The 22,946-nt window shown below is 39.1% G+C and overlaps 1 protein-coding gene across 2 annotated transcripts in view; it reads left to right on the top strand.

Annotated features, from left to right (window-relative positions):
* The window catches only part of LOC140494118 (neuromodulin-like), a 154,099-nt gene that overhangs the window by 89,948 nt on the left and 41,205 nt on the right, over positions 1-22,946 (top strand). For both annotated transcript variants that reach the window (XM_072593122.1, XM_072593123.1), the window contains exon 2: positions 7,959-8,274. In XM_072593122.1, the coding sequence (XP_072449223.1) occupies positions 7,959-8,274 (316 nt within the window). The remainder of the gene's footprint in view (positions 1-7,958; positions 8,275-22,946) is intronic.

Genomic DNA, 22,946 nt, shown 5'->3' on the forward strand with positions numbered 1-22,946 from the left:
GGGTCTGTGTGGGTTACTCTTCAGAGAGTTGGTGTGGACTTGTTGATCTGAATGGCTTGTTTCTGCACTGTAGGGATTCTTAAAAAAAAATTCACATCACTCAAATACCAGGCTATGACCATCACTAATAAGAGGCAATCTAACCACTGCCTTTTGACATTCAACGGTGTTGCCATCACTGAATCTCCCATTATCAACGTCCTGAGGATTATCATTGGCCAGAAACTCAAACGGACTCACCACATGATTGCTCAGTGGTTAATACTGCTGCCTTGCAGTGCCAGGGACGTGGATTCAATTTCATACTCAGACAACTGTCTGTGTGGAGTTTGTATATTAAGACCATAAGACATAGGAGTGGAAGTAAGGCCATTCGGCCCATCGAGTCCACTCCACCATTCAATCATGGCTGCTGGGCACTTCAACTCCACTTACCCACATTCTCCCCGTAGCCCTTAATTCCCCGAGACAACAAGAATCTATCAATCTCTGCCTTGAAGACATTTAGCATCCTGGCGTCCAGAGATATTCTCCCCATATCTCTGTGCGTTTCTTTCAGGTGCTCTGGTTTCCTCCCATGGTCGAGAGTTGGATTGGCCATACTAAATTGTGCAGAAGTGAATTCTAGACATGAAATTTCTTTGAACATTGGAAATGACAAATATAACATCTGCTGAGTGGAGGCATGGTTTAAAATTAACAGCCCTACATCTAAGAAAATACTTTATAAATTCAATGGTGAATTCAGAGGAAACTTTCCCGCCCAGGCAATGGTTATAATGTGAAACTCAGTACCATAAGGAATAACAGAGGATACAAGGATGAAAACATTTAATGGGAAATATGATGAATAAATGAGTAAGAATGAAAATGGAATGTTATACTAATAGAATGAGAGGGGTGAGAGGAAGTTTTGTGAAGAATAACTACTGACACAGTTAAAAATCATCTTTCTCCTTTATTATTGATTCTTTAATAAGTGGTTAAATCCAGTACCACAGATTTTGTCAGTGGAGGGGTTATTAGGTACCTGGAAATTCATTTGATGACTTTTCTGCTTTATGCTACAAATTTGACAGAGTTTTCTAGGGTTCTTCTCAATCCTCTGATGGGCCAATGGGCTGAGTAGTGGCAGATGGAGTTTAATTTAGATAAATGAGAGGTGCTGCATTTTGGAAAAACAAATCAGAGCAGGGCCTACACACTTTATTGTAAGATCCTAGGGAGTGTTGCTGAACAAAGAGACCTTGGAGTGTAGGTTCATAGCTCCTTGAAAGTAGAGTCGCAGGTAGATAGGATAGTGAAGAACGTGTTTGATATGCTTTCCTTTACTGGTCAGAGTATTGAGTACAGGAGTTGGGAGATCATGTTGCAGCTGTACAGGACATTGGTTAGGGGCCACTGTTGGAATATTATGTGCAGTTTGGGTCTCTTTCCTATCGGAAAGATGTTGTGAAACTTAAAAAGGCTCAGAAAAGATTTACAAGGATGTTGCCAGGTTTAGAGGATTTGAGCTATTGGGAGAGGCTGAATAGGCTGGGGCTGTTTTCTCTGGAGCACCAGAAGCTGAGGGATAACCTCATAGAAGTTTATAAAATCATGAGGGGCATGGATAGGGTAAATAGACAAAGTCTTTTCCCTGGGGTCGGGGAGTCCAGAAGTAGAGGGCTTAGGTTTAGGGTGAGAGGAGAAAGATATAAAAGAGACCTAAGAGGCAACGTTTTCACGCAGAGGGTGGTGTGTGTATGGAATGAGCTGCCAGAGAAAGTGGAGGCTAGTACAATTGCAACATTTAAAAGGCATCTGGATGGGTATATGAATAGGAAGGGTTTGGAGGGATATGGGCCAAGTGCTGGAAAATGGGACTAGATTAGGTTGGGATATCTGGTCGACATGGACGCATTGGATCGAAAGGTCTGTTTCCATGCTGTATATCTCTATGACTCTATGACTCTGCCCTATTCTTGACTACAACCCAGTAAAACTGCTTCTCTGTTTCATTTTATTTCTAGTTCAATTGAATGCAGTATTCAATGTTACACTTTTGACACGCTGCTCTCTTTGTTTCTGCCTGGAAGCTAAAATAGTTCACTTTGCAAATCCACAACATACTTTGTGCCATATTCAGAAATGAAACACACACAGATTAGATTAGATTCCGTACAGTGTGGAAACAGGCCCTTCAGCCCAACAAGTCCACATGGACTATCCGAAGAGTAACCCATGCCCCTCTGACTAATGCAGTTAGCAACTATGGACAATTTAGTATGGCCAATTCACCTGGCCTTCACATCTTTGGAATGTGGGAGGAAATTGGAGTAAACCATGCAGATATGAGGAGAATGTGCAAACTCCACACAGACAGTCACCCAAGGCTGGAATTGAACCTGGGATCCTGGCACTGTGAGGCAGCTGTGCTAATCACTGAGCCACCGTGCCACTGTGCAATGTTATAATTGAGACATCATAGAATAATGAATTACCAATAGACTGTAAGGGTCGCATTTTTATAAGGAAACAAATGTTCTCAGCAACTGTTACATATAAAAAGTTCTATTTTCAGGTTGTAGATATAAATATTACAAGAAATTGACTTGAAAACCGAAAAGGCCGAGTTGGTTGACCATTCAACACTTAAGCTATATTTCAGACTGACTGAATGCGGTGTTAGGTGTCACATAATTACTGTGCTTCTTGAATGCAGCTCTTTGTTATGCGGGTTAGAAATCTGGTGTTGATTGTAATTCTGCAGCAGCATCTTAAAGGGGTGGTATGGAAAGACTGTGATGTTTATGGAAGAGTGTGTTGGAAAGAATAAAATGAGCACACCCACCAGCACGGATATTATATACTTGCTCTTGGGGTGTCAGTGTCGGTGGCAAAACTAGCATTTGCAACCCAAACTTAACTGTTCTTGACAAGTCATTGTCTTGAACTCCCGTAGCCTATGTCATGTAGGTACATAGGCAGTACAGTTAGGATGGGATTTCAAGGATTTTGACGCACTGATGGTGGAGGACCAGTGATGTAATTCAAGATGGTGTGTGGCTTGGAGGAGGTGATGCTTTTCCCATGTGTCTGCTGCCCTTGTCCTTCTAGATGTTCGAGGTCATGGGTTTAGAAGGTGGTATCAATGGAGTCTTAGGGATGACTTTAAAATGAAGCAAAGGTGTGGTCTAGACCTACATTCAGCTTTATCCTTCTGCAGCCGATGCCCCTTGACGTGTCACTGTAAGCCACTGCCTCACCTATGAAATAACATCAATACTGATTCCAGTGTGAGTGCTGGTTGCCTACGATGAGCCCCATAAGAGAATGTGCATGCATTCAGCAATGAATAGTAGTTTCTTTTGACAAGTTTCAGAACCTCTATTGACACATTTACACCCAAGAATAGTATCAGTTAGTTGTAAAACACTCCATTTAGGTTTGAAATAGTAGCAGTCTTGCTCTACCGAAGCTGCAAAATGGAGAAAGAAATCGTATACTTCACAGGCTGTATGTTTCAATGTGAAAATTTAGCATCCAATTCAACTTTACTCCAGAGAATTTCAAAATATATGTACAAAGTAGGTATGGATATGAACTGTGTGAGAAATAATTCTCAATACAACATGGAAAGATTCACATAAAAACTGGGGTCTGCCATATGCATGCTAATGTACTAATAGGCAAGACTTTATATGTTCATAACTGATAACAATGCTACAGATTTATACAGATAAGTCAGTGTTGAGGAAAGAATACTGGACCTGAAATGTTAACTCTGATGTCTCTTCACAGATACTGCCAATCCTGCTGAGATTTTCAAACAATTTCTGTTTTTGTTGATGATTTCCGTCATTTGCAATTATTTCAATTTTTATTTGTTACAGATGTGTATCTCATTGTCTGTATCCTCTATATCTTTTTCACTTTCTCTCCAGTCAGCTATTTGGGTTTTGCTGTAGATACCCACCTTACTTCTCTGTTGCCCAATAGCACATGGAATGACAACTCCCTCCACTTCCTTTGGGGCCCTTGACAGACAATAATTGCTGTATTGTGTCACCATCTGTTTCAGACTCATAAGTTTGGAAGTGTTGTTGTTTTCTCCATTAATTTTCTGACCTGAATTCTTAATTTAATGAATTGAAAATTTGTATGATGCAGATATCTAATAGACATTGTGGAGGTCTACAAGAAACTACTGCATTCTATAGACTTATTGTTGTGATTTTTGAAAAGATATGTAGCTCAGGTTGGGGTTCAGGATGTAAGTTTGCTCGCTGAACTGGAAGGTTTGTTCTCACATGTTTCGTCACCGTGCTAGGTAACATCATCAGTGAGCCTCTGGTGAAGCGCTGGTATTCTGTCCTGCTTATTATTTATGTGTCTTGATCTGTTGTTGTGGGTATATAATTTCTGGTTCTTTCTCTCAGAGGTTGGTAAATTGAGTCTAAATTGATGTGTTTATTGATGGAGTTCTGGTTTGAATGCCAGACCTCTAGGAATTCTTGTGCGTGTCTCTGTTTGGCCAATTCTAGGATGGGTGTGTTGTCCCAGTCAAAGTGGTGTCCTTCTTCATCTGTATGTAAGGATACTAGTGACAGTGAGTCATGTCTTTTGGTGGCTAGATGGTGTTCGTGTATCCTGGTGGCTAGTTTTCTGCCTGCCTGTCTGATGTATCATTGTCAAAGTGTGCACAGAACACATTGAAGTTGCATGAATGAATTTGGGCTATGGAATTTATGTTTGTTGCAATGAACTCCTTGTGTAATCTCATTGAGATCCTGCTCAACTGACCACAAAATTGGCTGCAGAGCAACTCAAACCTCTCTGTACACTTAAAAATGAGATAAAATAAAGAGGTTTTATTTGGTCTAGAATTAGGTACTTGCCATAGCAAAAGCTCCTGCACATACTGATCAGATCAGAAAGACTTGATGCCACATTAGCAGAGGTCTTTCTGATCTATAATTACTAGAACATGTACTTCAGCCCATTGGTTGTTTTTACCTGCACTTCCAGCAAATTAATGTACCTTTTCATTACTGACTGACACTCAATATTTGAATAAATCTGATGTCAGTTTTAGCCTGAATACATTAGCCTGGCAGTTAAATATTTGCTTCTTATCAAGAAAGACAGGATGATGGGTAAACCATGCAATCGCTAAATATTGATACCACACCTTGGACTAGTAGGAATCATTTAGAAAAACAGAAAATGTTGGAAATCTGGCAGAGTCTGTGCAGACAGAACAGAGTTTTAAAATCTTATCTTTAATATCAGAATCTTTTATCAAAGCTCTGATGATAATTCATCAACTGAAATGTTAAATCTCTTTGTACAGAAAAGCTGTTTGGTCCAATGAGCATTTCCAGATTATTCCATTTTTATTTTAGGCTTCCAGAATCTGCAGTATTTTACTTTTATGTTGGAGTAATTAACTCTAGAAACAGAGGGTGTTAATTTTATTTCATACGAACTGTTCCAAATTCTGGATTAGTGGTGCTGGAAAAGCACAGCAGTTCAGGCAGCATCCGAGTTTTTACCGAGCTGTTCCAAATGCAGATCTGCAGAATAAAGTCTATGTTATTCACCACTAATTACATATTTTTCTCTTTCTGTACTTATTAAGGTGAGGCACATCATTGATATACAGAAGTCTGTTTTTACTCTTTCATATACCAAAAACTCCTCAGTCAGTTGCAGTATGACCTGAATACAACTATTCACTTTTATGCAGTTTTTATATTGTGCCTTTCAATCCGGCCTCAGTATATCACTGATTACTATGATTTGGAGGGATTGGTGTTGGACTGGGGTGTACAGAGTTAAAAATCACACAACACCCAGGTTAGACTACAACCTGGTTGTTGTGTGATTTTTAACATTGATTAATATGGTACCAAAACACTTACAATCTCAAGTTCTGGTAATTCTTGTTGCCTTACTAAGAATCCATCTGCTCAGTTTCATTTTGAAACTCAGAATTCTACACAAGTCTATGAATTAGTCAGGAGTCAGTTTCCAACTGCTTGAACATGCCTCAATTAAGATCATTATTTTTATGAGCATTTCATCCTGGCAACTGATTCTAGATTCAAAGTCAATTGTTAGTCAGTGATTATTCTACCACTCTGAGGTGAATTGAACTCCAGATGTGAGCAGGAGATGGGCATCACAGTTGAGAATTATGAAATTGTAGGGCAGTCAGAGTTTGTTACGAATCCAATGATTGCAGACTAAACTTTCAATTGTTTAAAATATTATTATATCAATGGTGACAATATTAGACATATGTCTGAGGAAACATAAATTTGAATCTTATTTTAATTTGTTTCCATACTGCAATTTTTTTCCCTCATATACCTCTGGTATTTCAACTGCTAATTATTCCTCACTTATGGGCTTAGATGGTGATTGTTGCAGACACTGATTTGAATTAGAGTTGAGTCCAATCCTGTACTTGCCGGATGTCCACTCCTGCTCCTTTCTCAGTAATTTTGGAATAATAATCAAGTAATGACCCTGGCTGATTTTCCATTTTCTTGGTTAAAGTACTGGTGGTGTGTGGGTTGTCACAGAATCACATCAGTGTAAAAGGGGACCATTCCCTCCCTAACTGTTGTAGCTCTGCCGACAACACATGGACTGTAGAAGTTCAATGAGGCAGCTCCCCCTTCCCCTTTTCAAGGGGTTACTAGGCATGGGCAATAAATAGTGGCCAGCCAGCAATGACAATGGCGCACAGTTGAATGAAAACCAGAATTCTGGACATTGTGTTAGCAATGGCTCTCCAAATAATGTCTCACTTAGTCTATGAAGAGATTGGTTACAATGTTTACTGAAGAGATGCTGCTGGATTCTTTGATTTTTTTTGGGTAACTATTTATTTACATTGTACCAGCTTTGCAGATATTTTTAACCAGCCTGTTTAGAAGCATTAAGAAATGCCTCTGGAGTGGATAAGTCTTGAACTATGGCTTTCTGAGTTAGAGGTAGGGACTCTGCTGTTGCATCACAAGAACCCTCGTGGGAATTCTATGGCAAGTAAGTCATCTTCTGATTCCCCAAAGCCTGTTCACCATCTATAAGACATGGGTGTGATAGAATATTGTCCAATTAGAAAGATGTTGTGAAACATGAAAGTGTTCAGAAAAGATTTACGAGGAAGTTGCCAGGTTTGGAGGATTCGAGCTATAGGGAGAGGTTGAATAGGCTCGGGCTGTTTTCCCTGGAGCATCAGAGGCTGAGGTGTGACCTTATAGAGGTTGATAAAATCATGAGGGGCATGGATACTAGCTATATATACTGCACTTAGCAAGAGATCAATGCTGTTGCTTCCCTCTCTGGACGCTGTACATCATCAGGGAATCTATTTCCTCACTATCATTGCTCCCTGTTTATCTATCTAAGCTGTACCCCTTTACCATGAAGAAGATAACTTCCTCCTTTTCATATATGGCTTGACACCACACCAGGCATCAACTATGGAACTGACAAATTCATGGAGAGAGGATGGGATAGATCAATGGATGAGAGAGTTTCTTCCAAATTCACGTGGCCATGTCTCGTTGCTGTTCACCCAAGCTGTATATTCCTTTCATAGACATTATTTTATCAACTTGGAATGTGTTGGAGAAGGAGGTGAAGTGTAGGAGGGAGGCTGGATACCCAGAGTGGGAGAAAGTAAAGAACAATTCTACTCACCCACGTAAATACAATATTACGGTGCACAGTGATTTGTATCATAAGATCTGCCTTTGCAGTCTGCTGCTGAACACCCACTGTTTGTTAAATCCAATTGGTTTTTGTAGTAATCTCCGAACCAAATAAAATTCAATGTGTATACTTTATCTTCAAGATGTTTGCTTGGAGATGAGTGAAAGTTTATTTTGGGAGAGCGAGGATTTTGTGAATCACTCATATCTAAAAACTTGTTTTCTTCCCTCTCCTTGCATTCAATGAAGGCCGATAAGGAAGAAACCTGCACAAAGCATGAGGAGGAGGATATTCTCGATATCCCACTGGACGACGAGGAGGCTAATGCAGCTGCTGCCAAAATCCAGGCAAGTTTCCGTGGCCACATGACCAGGAAGAAGCTGAAGGGGGGAGAGAAGGAAGAGGCTGAGCAGAAGGCAGATGGCACGCCGGAGTGTGAGGGGGATACTTCCGCAGAAGCGTCTGAAGGAGCAGGCAACTCTGGAGCAGCTGAAAAGGGAGAGGATGAAAGCGGAGGAGAGGCGAAAGATGAGGCAGCCGTCAATGGGGACCAATCAGAATCAGGTAGGCAAAGTTAATATTGCTGGTGGACCTGCCTTCAGTTCCCCAACTCTTAGGATCAGAATTTCCCTCTTTATCTTTCTACTTCTTCCTCTCTTTAAAATCATCTCAAACCTACAATTTGGTCACATTTGTTCACCTGCTCCAAAGGCTCACTCTTTTTTTAGTTTTGTGTCTGTTTAGTCCCATAATGCACTTGGGCATTGTTGGACATGGATGTTGCTGGATGTGCCTGAACTTCATGAGCAGAGACAGATAGGGACCTTGTAGACCTGATCTTCATTGCCAGCCAGTAATCTGGAAGAATGCGTCAACCAATAATTGAACATGCCTCATTTATATTTCATTGAAAAGAAAACTATCACATCTTACAGTCTTGTTTGGACTCCTTATGAATTTGGCCTTTTTAATCTGAGTGCAAGCTCCTAACAAATTAGAAAGTTAATTTGACCTATTCAAATCTTGCGAATTCTATGGCAAGTAAGTCATCTTCTGATTCCCCAAAGCCTGTTCACCAGTTATAAGATACGGGTGTGATAGAATATTGTCCATTTGGAAAGATGTTGTGAAACTTGAAAGGGGACAGAAAATATTTGCTGGGACTTTGCCAGGTTTAGAGGACTTTAGCTATAGGGAGAGGCTGAACAGGCTGGGGCTGTTTTCCCTGGAGCTTTGGAGGCTGAGGGGTGACCTTATAGAAGTTTATAAAATTATGAGGGGCATGGATAGGATAAATAGACAAAATCTTATCCCTGAGGTTGGGGAGTCCAGAACTAGAGGGCATAGGTTTAGGATGAGAGGGGAAAGATATAAAAAAGACCTAAGGACAACTTTTTCCACGCAGATGGTGGTGCGTGTATGGAATGAGCTGCCAGAGGAAGTGGCGAAAGCTAGTAAAGGTGCAACATTTAAAAGGCATCTGGACGGGTATATGAAAAGGAAGGGTTTGGAGGGATATGGGCCAGGTGCTGGCAGGTGGGATTACATTGGGTTGGGATATCTGGTCGTCATGGACGAATTGGACTGAAGTATCTGTTTCTGTGCTGTACATCTCTATGACTCTAAGTTGAAAAATGTGGTGCTGGAAAAACACAGCAGACCAGGCAACATCCGAAAAGCAGGAGAATCGACATTTCGGGCATAAGCCCTTCTTCAGGAATGAGGAAGAGCTTATGCCCAAAACATCGATTCTCCTGCTCCTCGGATGTTGCCTGGCCTGCTGTGTTTTTCCAGCACCACATTTTTCAACTCTGATACTCCAGCATCTGCAGTCCTCACTTTCTCCTCTATGACTCTAAGTGCAGGTCCAACAATATTTGATAACCTTGACACCAACCAAGATAAAACAGCCCTCTTGATTGGTACCTCATTTTTAGTGCACTGCAGCAACTTCGAAAGCCTCCTTTGCAAGCACCTTACAAATCTATGACCTCTTCTAGAAGAATAAGGAACTGGTGCATGGGACATCACCACCTGCAGATTCTCCTCAAACCACCTTAGCTTGAAAAATATTCTTGCTTCTTCACTGTCACTAGGTGAAATACTGACATTCCCTTCCTAACAATACTGTGGATGTACCTTCATTAATTAACTGTGATCACCACCACCTTCTGAAAGGAAATTAGGGATGGGGAATAAATGTCAGCATTCATTGCCAACAATGCCTATTTCCTATTTGCAAAAATATATGGCTACCAATTTATGCACAGGTAGGACCAACAAAACAGTATGATGAAAGCAATGTGGTTTTTAGCATTGGATTGAGGGGTAACCCACCAGATGTATGTTGTGTGCTTCTGAGAAGGCAGGTTGGCTCTGAATTAACATTGCATTTAAAAGATGACACCTCCAATAATGTACCTTCAGTATGATACTGGAGCAGGACTTTAACATATGATTATCTAAAGTCAGTGGAATAAAAATTGGGTATATTCTATAAAGATGCTCCATTCTAAAAAATTCTGTCCAGGCAATAATTACAAGTATCTATTTGAAGGCCACACTCAAAGATAACCGATAATGTGATCATTGAATTACTGGGACCCATACAGCATGCGGTTAAGCATGGTATTTATCTATTGATAAAATCATATTTTAAAGCCTTTTCTGAGGAACACAATAAAATTCAAGGTATTCAACATTGTGGGCACGTCTTGTAAACTGAGAATATAAATTATTGGTTATGTTCACAATCTTGTATTAATATGCTTCTTCTTGATGTTATATTGGATTTTTTCCTTTGCCGTCATAAAACAGTTGTCAAATATTTATTTTAATTCGATTAATCTTCCATCAAAATAAAAGGGATGGTATTTGCAACAAGAATATGAGGTGTTTAAAACAATAATTTTGAAGCTCCTTTCATTTATCTATGCTTCTGTTCAACAGTCAATCCTAAAGTCCTTGACTCATCTCTTTCTGTCTAGGGAGAAATATGTGAAACTGGGTTATTTTTATTGATGCGAGACATGAGATCCAGAGATAGTAATATGCTTGCATTAGTTTTACATCTGCAGTTTTGCATTGTAGGTGGTTAGGACCAAATTGATCATTCCATGTGGGAACTAAACAAACTTACGTAAAGGGATTGTAAGAACCTAGCAAATTATTACAAAGTACAGTGTGCCACATGGATGAACTATAAAAACTTAGGTGTGCTTAAAACTGAAATATGTGTTACATACAGCAGCAGTGTGAAATGAATAATATTTTGCACAAATGAGTTGTAGACATTTATATAGCATTGCCAAATCCACTTGGACCTAGAAATAGATGTTTCATAGCTATCTTTAACCAATCTGTTTCCATGTGGAAAATATTGGTCCAGAGATGGAGGTGATGTCTACTAGCTAGTGAGACACCTGAACTGGCTCTTTAAATCAAGGGATACCAAATCTAAATCAGAGTGCAGAGGATGCCAGGAAACTCAATAAATGTGAGGAGGATATAGACAGAATTAAAATCAATAATGGAATATGGCGAGTGGGGAAAAAAGTGGAGTTGAGGTCAAGATGAGATCAACCTTGATCATATTTAAATGGTGGAATTGGTTTGTTGGCTTCAATTGGCTACTTCTGCTTCTAGTTCTTTTGTTCCAATGCAATGCCAGTCTAGCATTGACAAGGCCACTGGTGAGCCTTTGCTGGAATTAAGACCAGGGAGAGCTCCTGGCCAAGTACAGGCAGTATAAACTAACGGGTACACTTCTATTGGAGATCAGGAATGAATGGATGTGGGGTGTACATGTACACCAATTGTTAAATGTGGAAAAGCTGTTTGAGAAAGTAGCTCAAAAGATATGTGGGAGACAGTAAAGACTACAGATGCCCGAAGTCAGATTCAATGGATGTGAAGCTGGAAAAGCACAGCAGGTCAGACAGCATCCGAGGAGCAGAAAAGTCAACATTTCAGGCCAAAACCCTTTATCAGACATATGGGATCTAGGAATTTATAAATAGAAATGTTGAGTATAAAGGCAGAGAGGCTGTGATGAGCTTTTATAAAGCACTGACTTGGTTTCAGCTGGAATATTCTAATCAATTGTGGCCATCCACTTTAGGAAGTCTGTGAAGACATTTGAGAGGATGTTGAAAAGATTTATGAGAATGATTTAAGGGATGAGAGACTCACATTACATAGACATATTAGAAAAGCTGAGATTATTTTCCCAAGAGAAAATAACTTTGAGAGGAGATTTGATGTATTGAAAACCTTGAAAGTTTAGGCACAACAGATAGTGAAATTATTCCAACTGGTAGAGTAGAAAAATGGACACAGGTTTAAATCCATTGACAAAAGAATCAAAAATGTCATGATAAAAATAAACACATTTTATTCAGAACGTGATTCTGATCTGGAACATGCAACCTGAGAGTGTGATAATTGCAGCTTCATTTATGTTTTTTAAAGTGAAACTAGAGAACCTGGATGAAGTAATTTCCAGGAATATTGGGAACGAATGGTGGAGTAGGATAAGGTAACCTTGCAGAGTGTTAGCACGTGCTTTAACCACTCAGTGACTGATTTAATTTTGGCGACAAGTACATTGTATGATAAATTGTTAAGTGTCTCTTGAACATCCAAAAGCAAAATATTAATCATATCAACCTCAATCATCCTTTGTGTTACTTCATCAAAGAACTCAATCAATTTAGCGAATGACTTACCTTTAATAAATCTGGTACAATAAACTGGATTTCATTTGTTAAGTTTTTTTTTAGACAAATACATTTTTCCTGATTTAATAAATGCCCATCATCACATTAAGCTGATGGACATGTAGCTACAAACTTTTTGAAAGAGGGCAGGTAACATTTGCAAACCTCTAGTCCTTTGACACATGTCAGAGGAGGATTGTGGGTGAAGAGTCTGGTATTTACCACAACAACTTTCTGCCTGGACAGAGGAATCCTTCTGCTTCAAGTCATCCCTGAAATTTGCATTTTATCAGTTTAACTTCTCTAATATCTCTTCCTTTACTGTGAGATTGATAGTATCGTCTGCTTTCATGAAGACAGAATTCAAGTATTCATATACCATCTTAGCTATACTGTCTGCCTCCTCAAGAATATTATTTTGAGGGTTCAGTGTGTTTGTAATGAACTACTGAGTTTCTTTTTGTGTTAGCCACTGATTATTCTCACACACTCTCTTTCCCCACTTATTTCCTTTTTGTAGTTCTCTGTGCTGCTTGTTTCAGCTTGATTCTTCACTGGGTGATTAATGCTACACCTATCAGAAGCTTCCTCTTACTTCATTCACTTTAATCTCTCTACATTCAGTTATCCAGGGAGTTCTAGCTTTGGATTCCTATTCTTTCTCCCAGGTGGGAACGTATCTACTTTGTACCAAACCTACATCCTCTTTGAGATTTCCCATTGCTTACTTACTACTTTTTCTGCAACTTTTGACTACAATCCACCTGGATTACATGGATTTCCAGCCTCCCTATCTGAATATTTTCACTTTTCATTGTTCCTTGTCCTTTTCCTTTATTATTCTAAGCCTATAGGTATTATGATCATTGTTCCCAAAGGCTGTGCCAAAGAAGAATGCTACTCTTGCTTTACTCTGTTCCTTGGTACCAAGTGCAAATTATAGAGGGGATGCACTAACCAGCAGATTTCTCAGTCACTGAATAGATACATGCACAGCTTGACAGTTCATGACAGAATAATCTTCCCTAAATTAATGAGTTAAATCTCATGTCAAACAGCGTGTGATTCGAATTGAACTGAAAGCACATGTTTCTAACAAAAGTCATAGTCTACAGTTTTTGAAGAGTGTTTATATTTCAATTGAAAATATTTTAGATAAAAATAGATCTTTAATTATACTGAAATGTATTTAAATAAACTTTCAGAGGAGTCCCAATTGATTCTTATTTGTTATATGATTTGTTCAATCTAATAGATTATGTAATGATTCTGAAATTGTCTGATACACGTGGACATCTTTCATTGTGAGATTCAGAGGCAAAGTTCTGACATTAATTCAAACAAATTCTCAACTGTTTTCTATCAATTGTGGTACACTAGTTATTAAAATATATTAATGATCAAAATAGGAGATTTTCCATTGTATCTTCTGTATATTTGTAAATTTATTATCTGGGATTAAACTATTTCAAACCCTTATTTGAAACTATTATTAAGCTGTTATTTGAAGTGTGATAAAGTTTTATGGGACCTTTCTGTATGCTTTGGAAGGCGGAGTGGTTGAAAGATCAAGTGGGAAGGCAGAGGCTAGCCTTACTGCATCTGCTTGCGTTCCATAAGGCCATTTGAGTCCCTTAAGGAGTCACTTGCAGGCTTCATTTTGTTGTAGCTGATCACGTTGTAAGAGCTAGTTGGACTATTGATCACCATAAGAGTAATCTACTGCCATCTTAATCCTTTTTAGGTCAAGATTTATAGGAACCACTTGGTCTAGTGTGGTAGACTGAAACCATTAGACAAGAGGATGTTTCTCTTAAACTAGGTAAAATTCATTGCAGTATTAAATCAGGTATAAGTCACGTTAGTATGATAAACATTGTTGCTAAGCCTATGAGAATGTCTTAGATCTTACAAGATCCAGAGCTGTTCTCCTGCCTCATTGCATGTAAAATGATCATATTGGGTAATGCAGTCTTTAGTCTTCAGCACTAACCCTTTAGACCTTAACACGTAATACAATATTTTCTCTAAATCTATTTTTCCATGAAAATAATTATAATTCATAAATGTAATTGCATTTGCCATTACCCATGTACCTCTAGTCTCTGGCTTTCCAAATTGAGGTTGTTTGGTGGCTTCGGCACTCTGCCAGAACACATTCTTTTTGGACTTAGATGTCTGGCAGGTCTCTAACATGAAGAAAGTTGATCTTGATTTTGTTTTTGATAGTGTGAAGCCTGTAAATTCCTTTTAATCTTCTGCCTTTTATTCTATGCCCTTACCAGAGATGGTCTTTCCTGCTGAAACAGACAACTGCCCAATTCCCTCACCTGGAGGCAATCTCATGAATTTCCTCCACAGAAAATGACTGCCCCATTGAAGCAGGCATTTCCTCTTTTGCAGTAACCAAGATTTCTGAATGAGTGACTTTTAAAAAAAATTATATTCCTGATCTCTTCACCAGGTTATTTGTTTTTGATCATATCCTGAAAATGCAGGCATTTGTCATCCCATCTCAGTGGTGTCTTTCAATAGAGTCACATGCACCTCATTATTAAGCTGCATGAACAAATCTTTATTAACAATCTGCCAGCAAACCTGCACTGACATAACTAGATCCTATATTTAAACCTTCTGAGTTCGTTGAAATCCTTCAATCACCTTCAGAGAATGCATTACATTGGTAAAATCAACAATTTCACTTTTATAGTCATATTTCTTGAGGAATGTTCCTTATTTAACATGACGTCTGCACCGGTACTGATAATTCTTTCTTTAGAGATGAATGAATGAAATGTTCTATTTGAACTCGTAGCTTTGAACTTCAAAGCATCCAACATCAAATTTGAGTCTGCCATGATGGATTATTCACCAGGCTATGTTGCAGTCTGAACAACTTCAGTTAAAGGTTCATCAGAGAGCTCAAATTTATTATGCCATTATTAACCTTCACATCATTTACATATCCTCACAAACTTTGCTGATTCTCTTTTCAGAACTGCTAGGAGCAGCAGGTGCTTCTACCATCCCTATACAATCAAAAACTTCGACATTTCAATAATATGAAGCAATTCTGTTAGGCCAACATAGCTAATGTCAATAGATTGTACAATTGGGTTCACCATCACTCTTGGAAGTAAATGAAACCTTCGACCAGTTGATTTTTAACTTGTCGTATGATGCTGGTTGCTTGCAAAGGCCATTTCCTAGACTTGTGATTCCACGACTGGTTAAAAGAGTCATAGTCATAGAGTCAGAGCATGGAATCAGACCTTTGGTCCAACCATTCCATGCCAAACATAATCCCAAACTAAACTAGTTCCACCTGCCTGTGCTAGGCCCATATCCTTCCAAACATTTCTTATTCACCTACTTATCCAAATGTCTTTTAACTATTGTGACTGCACCCACATCCCCCACTTTCTGTGGAAATTTATTCCACACACAAACCACTGTGTGAAAACATTGCCTTGTCATGTCTTTTTAAAACCTTTCTATTCTCACTTTAAAAGTATGCCTCCTAGTCTTGAAATCCCCTACCCTTGGGAAAAGACATCTGCCATTCAGCTTAACTATATCCCCATACAACAGGATGACAGTGGGTTAATAACTTCAGGCACTTCCCTCATATCCGTAGCCACCTCATTGCCAGCTACTGATGGTAACTGACTTCCAGCATCCTCAGTTCTATGTGCTTTTTTATTGGACAAAACAATGTGCCTGCCCAGTCAGCTGCTGGTATTTGTCATATTCAAAATGTGGCCTCCCTAATACTGCAAGGTGTCAATTATGACTCATTATGTATCATTCTCACCTCCAGGTCAGAAGATTATATATTCAAGTTGCTGTCCAGTGACTTGGCAATTAGACCCAAGCTGCCACTCTAATCCAGGGATGTGCTGACATAAAGTTTGACTGCAATGTCGATTGAAGACGTTGTCTACCCACTCAGGATGACCTGAATACAGTGACATTCATTGAATAGGAGCAGAATGCTCCACTGAGTTCAGATCAATATTTTTCTTCAATCAGTATCACAAAAACAGATAATTTGGCTATTATCTCATTATTGTTTGTTGTATCTTGCTGTGTGAAAATTGACTGTTTTAAATCCAACATGACAACAGTGGTTACACTTCCAAAGTACAGTAAAGCCTTTTGTATATCCTGAGGTTATAATAGTTGCTATATAAATGTTAGTCATTCTTTCAGTAAAGTACATATTAACTGATCCTAGCCAAGGTTGGAGAGTTTGAGCTATAAGGAGAAGTTTAATCGGCTGGGTCTATTTTCCCTGAGTGTCAGAAGCTGAGGGGTGACCTTATAGAGGTTTATAAAATCATGAGGGGCATGGATAGGGGAAATAGTAAAGGTCTTTTTCCCCAGGGTAGGGGAATCCAAAGGAGAAAGTGAGGTCTGCAGATGCTGGAGATCAGCTTCGAGAGTGTGTTGCTGGAAGAGCACAGCAGGTCAGGCAGCATCTGAGAAGCAGGAAATCAACGTTTCAGGCCAGAGCCCTTCATCAGGAATGAGCTGCCTGACCTGCTGTGCTTTTCCAGCAACACCCTCTCGATTAAGGGAATCCAAAGCCAGATGGCATAGTTTTAAGGTGAGAGAGGAAAGATTTGAAAAGTGCCTTAAGGGCAACATTTTCATGCTGAGGGTGGTGTGTGTATGGAATGAGCTTCCAGCGGAGGTAGTGGAGGCTGGTATAATTACAAAATTTAAAAGGCATCTGGATTGATACATGAATAGGAAGGATTTAGAGGGATACGGGCCAAATGCTGGAAAATGGGACTAGATTAATGTAAAATATCTAGCTGGCATGAACGAGTAGGACTAAAAGATTAGTTATCATGTTGTACACCTCTATGACTATATGACCCTATGAATAGATTTATGTATGAGGAAAGGTTGGACAGGATAAGCTTGTGTCAGCTGGATTTGAAAGAGTAAGAAGTGATTTGATGAAGACAAGATGCTGAGGGGTCTTGACAGGGTGGAGGATGTTTTCTCTTAAGGGTCACTGTTTAAAATTAAGGCTAGCCCATTTAAAACAAAAATTAGGCATTGGCAACATATTTTCACTCAGAGGGTCATAGTCTTTCAAATTCTCTCCCTGAAAAGCTAGTGGAAGCATAGTGCTTGAATAATTTTAAACAGAGGTAGATATCTTCATCTTCAGCAAGTGGGTGAAAAGTTATTAAGAGAGAATCAGAGCTCCTCTAATTTTCTTTCCTCTGTTTCCGGGTCTCTGAGGTCAGTCCCTGGCAGTGCCTTCTGGAACTGTAAGTTAATGCTGCAAGTGGCATGCTAATATCAATTGCCATGTATGGAACTTTGAAGATTAGAAGGAATATTGGCGGAAATACAGTTTTGAGGTTATTATTATTAGCCTTGTTCTAACTGAATGGCGGAGCACACATGAAGGGATGAATGGGCTACTCCTGTTCCTTGTGTATGTGATGTATATAGAGAAAGTGAGGACTGCAGATGCTGGAAATCAGAGTTGAGAGTGTGGTGCTGGAAAAGCACAGCAGGTCAGGCCGCATCCAAGGAGCTGGAGAATCGATGTTTTGGGCATAAGCCCTTTCCTCAGATGCTGCCTGACCTGCTGTGCTTTTTCAGCACACACTCTCGTATATGATGTATATCTCCAACTGATATCTGAAGAGCCCAGTTAATTAAATGTTAATACAATGATGACTTTAACTTGCCCTGAAAGTGACTGTTTATGCAGATATGGTAAAGAATATAACAGGTCTGACTGCTGACACACATTTAGGTCTTTCCTGAATTTTGCTCTCCTCTGCAAATTCTAGCTAGGTTAGAGTCGTGCTAGAAAAGCACAGCAGTTCAGGCAGCATCCGAGGAGCAGTAAAATCGATGTTTTGGGCAAAAGCCCTTCATCAGGAATATGTCTGTTTCATCTTTATCTGTATGAGAAGGTCATGCTCAGAACAGACATGATCCTAAATCTCAGTTAGCTTAAGTAATTTGACTTTATCTTCTGACTGAAATGGGAACAGTGAAAGTTGTGGGAGAAATAATTTACATACTGTTTTACAAATAGTTAATGTGCAAAAAGCATTACCTTCACAACTGTGTTTTCAGGAGTTCATTATAAATCTATTTCTAATTAGTATAAACAAGTAGTAAGACATTCCTCCTTATTACCACTTTGCTAATCTGACTAAATAAGTCCCAGAACAAGACAAATGTTTAATGTGAGTTTTATATTTTTAAAGTTCCTTCCTTTGATGAAGGGCTTATGCCCGAAACATTGATTCTCCTGCTCCTTGGATGCTGCCTGCCCTGCTGTGCTTTTCCAGCATCCCACTTTTCGATTATTATATGAAAGAGTTCAACAAGCAAAACAAAAATGCTGTGATAAATCACACAGATTAGTGATACAGTGATATATTGATACTGGCTGAGTCAAAATTGTTTGCAGATTCTAACTGATCAATTTGTCCATTGAAGAAAAGTCTCAAAAGGTAAATTTTGAGACCTCGCCTAACATGAGTTAACTCCCTTGCAGCAAGAAAATATCAAAGAATTGTGCCCCAACAGTCAGGAAGATTTGTACAATGCACCTGTGATCTTCTAATACACGCTCACGACAATTGATGACTTGGAAAAGCTACCATTTCGTGTCAATAAAGGCCAAGAGCTTTCTTTCATCAGATCCCCCAGGGTTTATTGTTAAAGGTTTTGTCTGAAGATACACTAAGTCACAAGCCCAGTGTTTTCAGCCACTGTCACTGCCTCTGAGTTACTGAGGAGGGCTTTCAACCAAGCTTCATTTTCCTTATCATGATTTAGCTGGAGAGAACATATGTAAGATCATGAGGTGAGAGAATGCCAGACTCAACTGTGATGATCCCTATGGTGAGGACCACTTGCCACAGCTACTTGGTCAAAAAAGCCAGTATTGTCATCAAGTTCAGGAGGTGGATGAAGGAGCTTAGGAAGTCCAATTACCCTGTGAGAATGGAATGACATGTTTTTTAAAGACAGTTCAAGGAATTTTTCATGTCCTATCGATTGCTTTCTGACACAATTTTGCATGACCAACAGCAATCAATCAATTCACATCCATCTTAACCTCCCAGTCTCTGAACAATTCTGTTGAAGGATTTAACAAACAGTAAAGGAAACTTAAAAAATGCATTCTGGAGGACAGACATTGTCATCTTAATTGATGCATTTCTGACCCAACACATATTTTACTTTCATAGCCAGTGTACCTTGCTTTTTGTATTGTGTTCTTTCATGTGCTTCTTGCTTAGCAACCAACAATTGGGTTAGTGTTGCTAGGGCAGAAAGCAGCTAAAATCAGAAACAAGGCCTGGAGATCTACACTAGGGATTGAACAGACTGCGTCTGACTGAGGTTACCATGAGAACTATTCCTGTTAGCACCTGCTGGCAGGAGTACAGGATCTTTTGACTTTCCCAGTAAAACCAGGGCAGAGCAAGCAGAAATAAATGTGCCAGATTAATTTCTCATTAATCATCCCAATGATAATGTTTCTGCATATTTTCCATTTACAAATTGTAATCATGTAATAGCTAGATTTTAAAGAAGTTCAATCGATGCTAACCAGGTCAAACATTCAGGTGGCTATGACAATAACTTAGGTTTAAATAGTACCTTTGATGTAATAAGAAATTTTAAGGTGCTTCACAGAAACATTGTAAATTTGATCTTGAGTATGTAAAGAGAATAAAGGGACACATTCCAGACATATTCCCAAATTAGTGCCAAAGATACTTAGTGCCAAATTGACAGTCAGCTCTCCCGTGAAAATACAATTGATGATTTCTGGGATAACAATAATGATATATTTAATTATTTCATTCATTCCCATTAATTTAAATTTTTAATCTAAATATCAGTCATAGAAATCCCTACCATCTTGGCAAAACCTGTTCATTGTTTCTGTACTAAACAATGGTTCTCTTTGTACTGAAAATACTAATTTTCACTGTATTTGTAATTTCAGCTTCATTGCAATCCATCTAACGTCAAATTTGATCAGATCAGTTTCTCTTTTTTTTTGTTTACAAATGCATTTCTTTCTGCAGTGTACTATCAGACAAGAGGTTGGGCATGGCACCATCTCAAAGCCATTGTTGTAACCAGCCACCACAACATCCTGGGACTGTGGGTATGATTATCAATCAGTCTGGAAGTGGTGAGGAAGGTGGCAAGAAAGCCAAACAATTGACCAAATTTACTCACCCGCTTTTCACCATCTCAGCAATTCAATGCTGGGTGCAAATGCCCATTGAGGGCTTCCTCAATTTTCCACAATTTAAAGTTCTCAAATGATCAATTAATGGCTCTTTAAGGCCCTCAACTTGCCACTGTCCCAATTCTTTGCTTTCCCAGCAGCTGAGAAAAATGACTGGTTTCCCAACCTACTAACTGGGAGGGAGAAAGCTTTGTTTATCCCAGAATGAGCCCAATTAGAATAACAGAATCCTTACAGCCATTTGTCAAGTTCACACTGACCCTCTGAAGAGCATCTCAACCAACCCCATCCCCACAACCCCCTCCATAATCCCTCTAGCCTACACATCCCTGCACAACTGTGGGCAATTTAGAAGGCCCAATCCACATAACTGGGAGAGGTTACATCCAGAAAATGTGCAGAATTATGAGAGTTACAGAACAGTAGGAAGTCAAATAACTACTCATACACACATTTCAATTAGTGAGAACAGGCTACAATTGAAGTAAAGGCCAAACTACCTCAAAGGTTTATCAGTGATCCAAACCAAATGTTCATCAAGAAGAAATTTTCCCTAGTGGAAATCTAGATGCAGGGGTGTCACAATGCTATTAAGTTAATGTACCATGCTTGAAGAAACACTTTACACACTATCACAGTCCAATTAAATGGTTCAGGAGGTAGCACTAGCAAGATAAAAGATATTGCTACAAGCTACTGTATAGCATAAAGGACATCAGATGTAAAAGATGTAAACCTGCTTCATAATCAAGAATTCCTACTCTTGGATGTCTGTTTTGACCTCAACCTTATTAAAGTTGTGAAATGATATTGAACCTCAGGAGATGGGAGTCATATTAAATGAATATTTCTTATCAGGAATAACTGTGGAGAAAGAAATGGAGACTAGAGAACTCATGGAAATAAATACTGATGTTTTGAAATAGGTTCGCATTACAGAAGAGGAAGTGCTTGAGGTATTAGAAAATACAAAGGTGGATACATGTCTGGGACCTGATCTAATGTATCCTAGGACATCGTGGGAAGTTAGGGAGGAAATTGCAGGACCCCTTGCAAAACGAGTGTATCATTTATAACTACAGGTGAGCTGCTGAAAGACTGGAGAGTAGCTAATGTACCTTTGTTTAAAAGGGATGTAAGTAGAAGCCTGACAACTAAAGACCTATGAGTCTGATTTCGGTGGTGGTGAAGTTGCTTGAGGTGATTCTGAAAGATAGAATTTGTATGCAGGGGCAAGGAACGATTAGTGATAGTCAATATGGTTTTCTGTGAGAGAAATTGTGCCTCACAAACTTGATTGATTTTTTTTTTGAGGAAGTAACCAAGAAGATTTATGAGAGCAGAGCAGTAGATATTGTTTACTTAAATTTTAGTAAAGTCTTTAACAAGGTTCTGCATTGTAAACTAATTAGTAAGGTTAGATCACATGGGATTCAGGGTGAACTTGCCAATTGGAAATAAATTGCCTTAATATCAGGAGACAGAGAGTGATGGTGGAGGCTAGTTTTTTTCAGACAGGAGGCCTGTTACCAGGAGTGTTCCACAGGGTTTGATGATGGTTTCATTTGTCAGTTAGATGAGACTATAGAAGGCATGGTTAGTAAGTTTGTGGATGACACCAGAATTGGTGATATAATGGATGGTGAAGAAGGTTATCGAAGATTTTACAGAAATCTTGATGAATTAGGGCAATGGGCTGAGGATTGGCAGATGGAGTTTAATTTGGAAAAATGCGAGGTATTGCATTTTGGTGAAACAAACAAGGGCAGGACTTATACAGTTAAAAGTAGGGCCTTTGGTGGTGTTGTAAAACAGAGAGACCGAGTCTTTCAGGTAATTCTTTCAAATTTACGTCTCATGTAGATAGGGTATTTAGAATGCATTTGGCACGTTTCCATTCATTGATCAGACCTTTGAGTATAGGAGTTGGGACGACATGTTGAGGTTGTTGGTGAGGCCTCTCCTGGAGTACTGAGTGCAGTTCTGGTTGTTCTGTTATAGGAAGGATATTATTAAGCTGGAGAGGGTTCAGAAAAGATTTACCAGAATGTTGCTGGGAATAAAATCATTCGAGTTATAGATGTTTTCCAGATGTTTGTTATTCTCAGACAATAAAGCAATACAGTTCATTACTCATGTACTGCTTTACAGTGCCCTTCCCTTTGTCAATGGACTGGGTTTTGGTCATTTCATGTACAGATGGGAGGTCATCACAAGCAGAAACTTACAGAAGAAACTGTTTGTTTTCTTGGCAATGT

The sequence above is a fragment of the Chiloscyllium punctatum genome, chromosome 23, assembly GCF_047496795.1.
Source record: "Chiloscyllium punctatum isolate Juve2018m chromosome 23, sChiPun1.3, whole genome shotgun sequence".
NCBI classification, from domain to species: domain Eukaryota; kingdom Metazoa; phylum Chordata; class Chondrichthyes; order Orectolobiformes; family Hemiscylliidae; genus Chiloscyllium; species Chiloscyllium punctatum.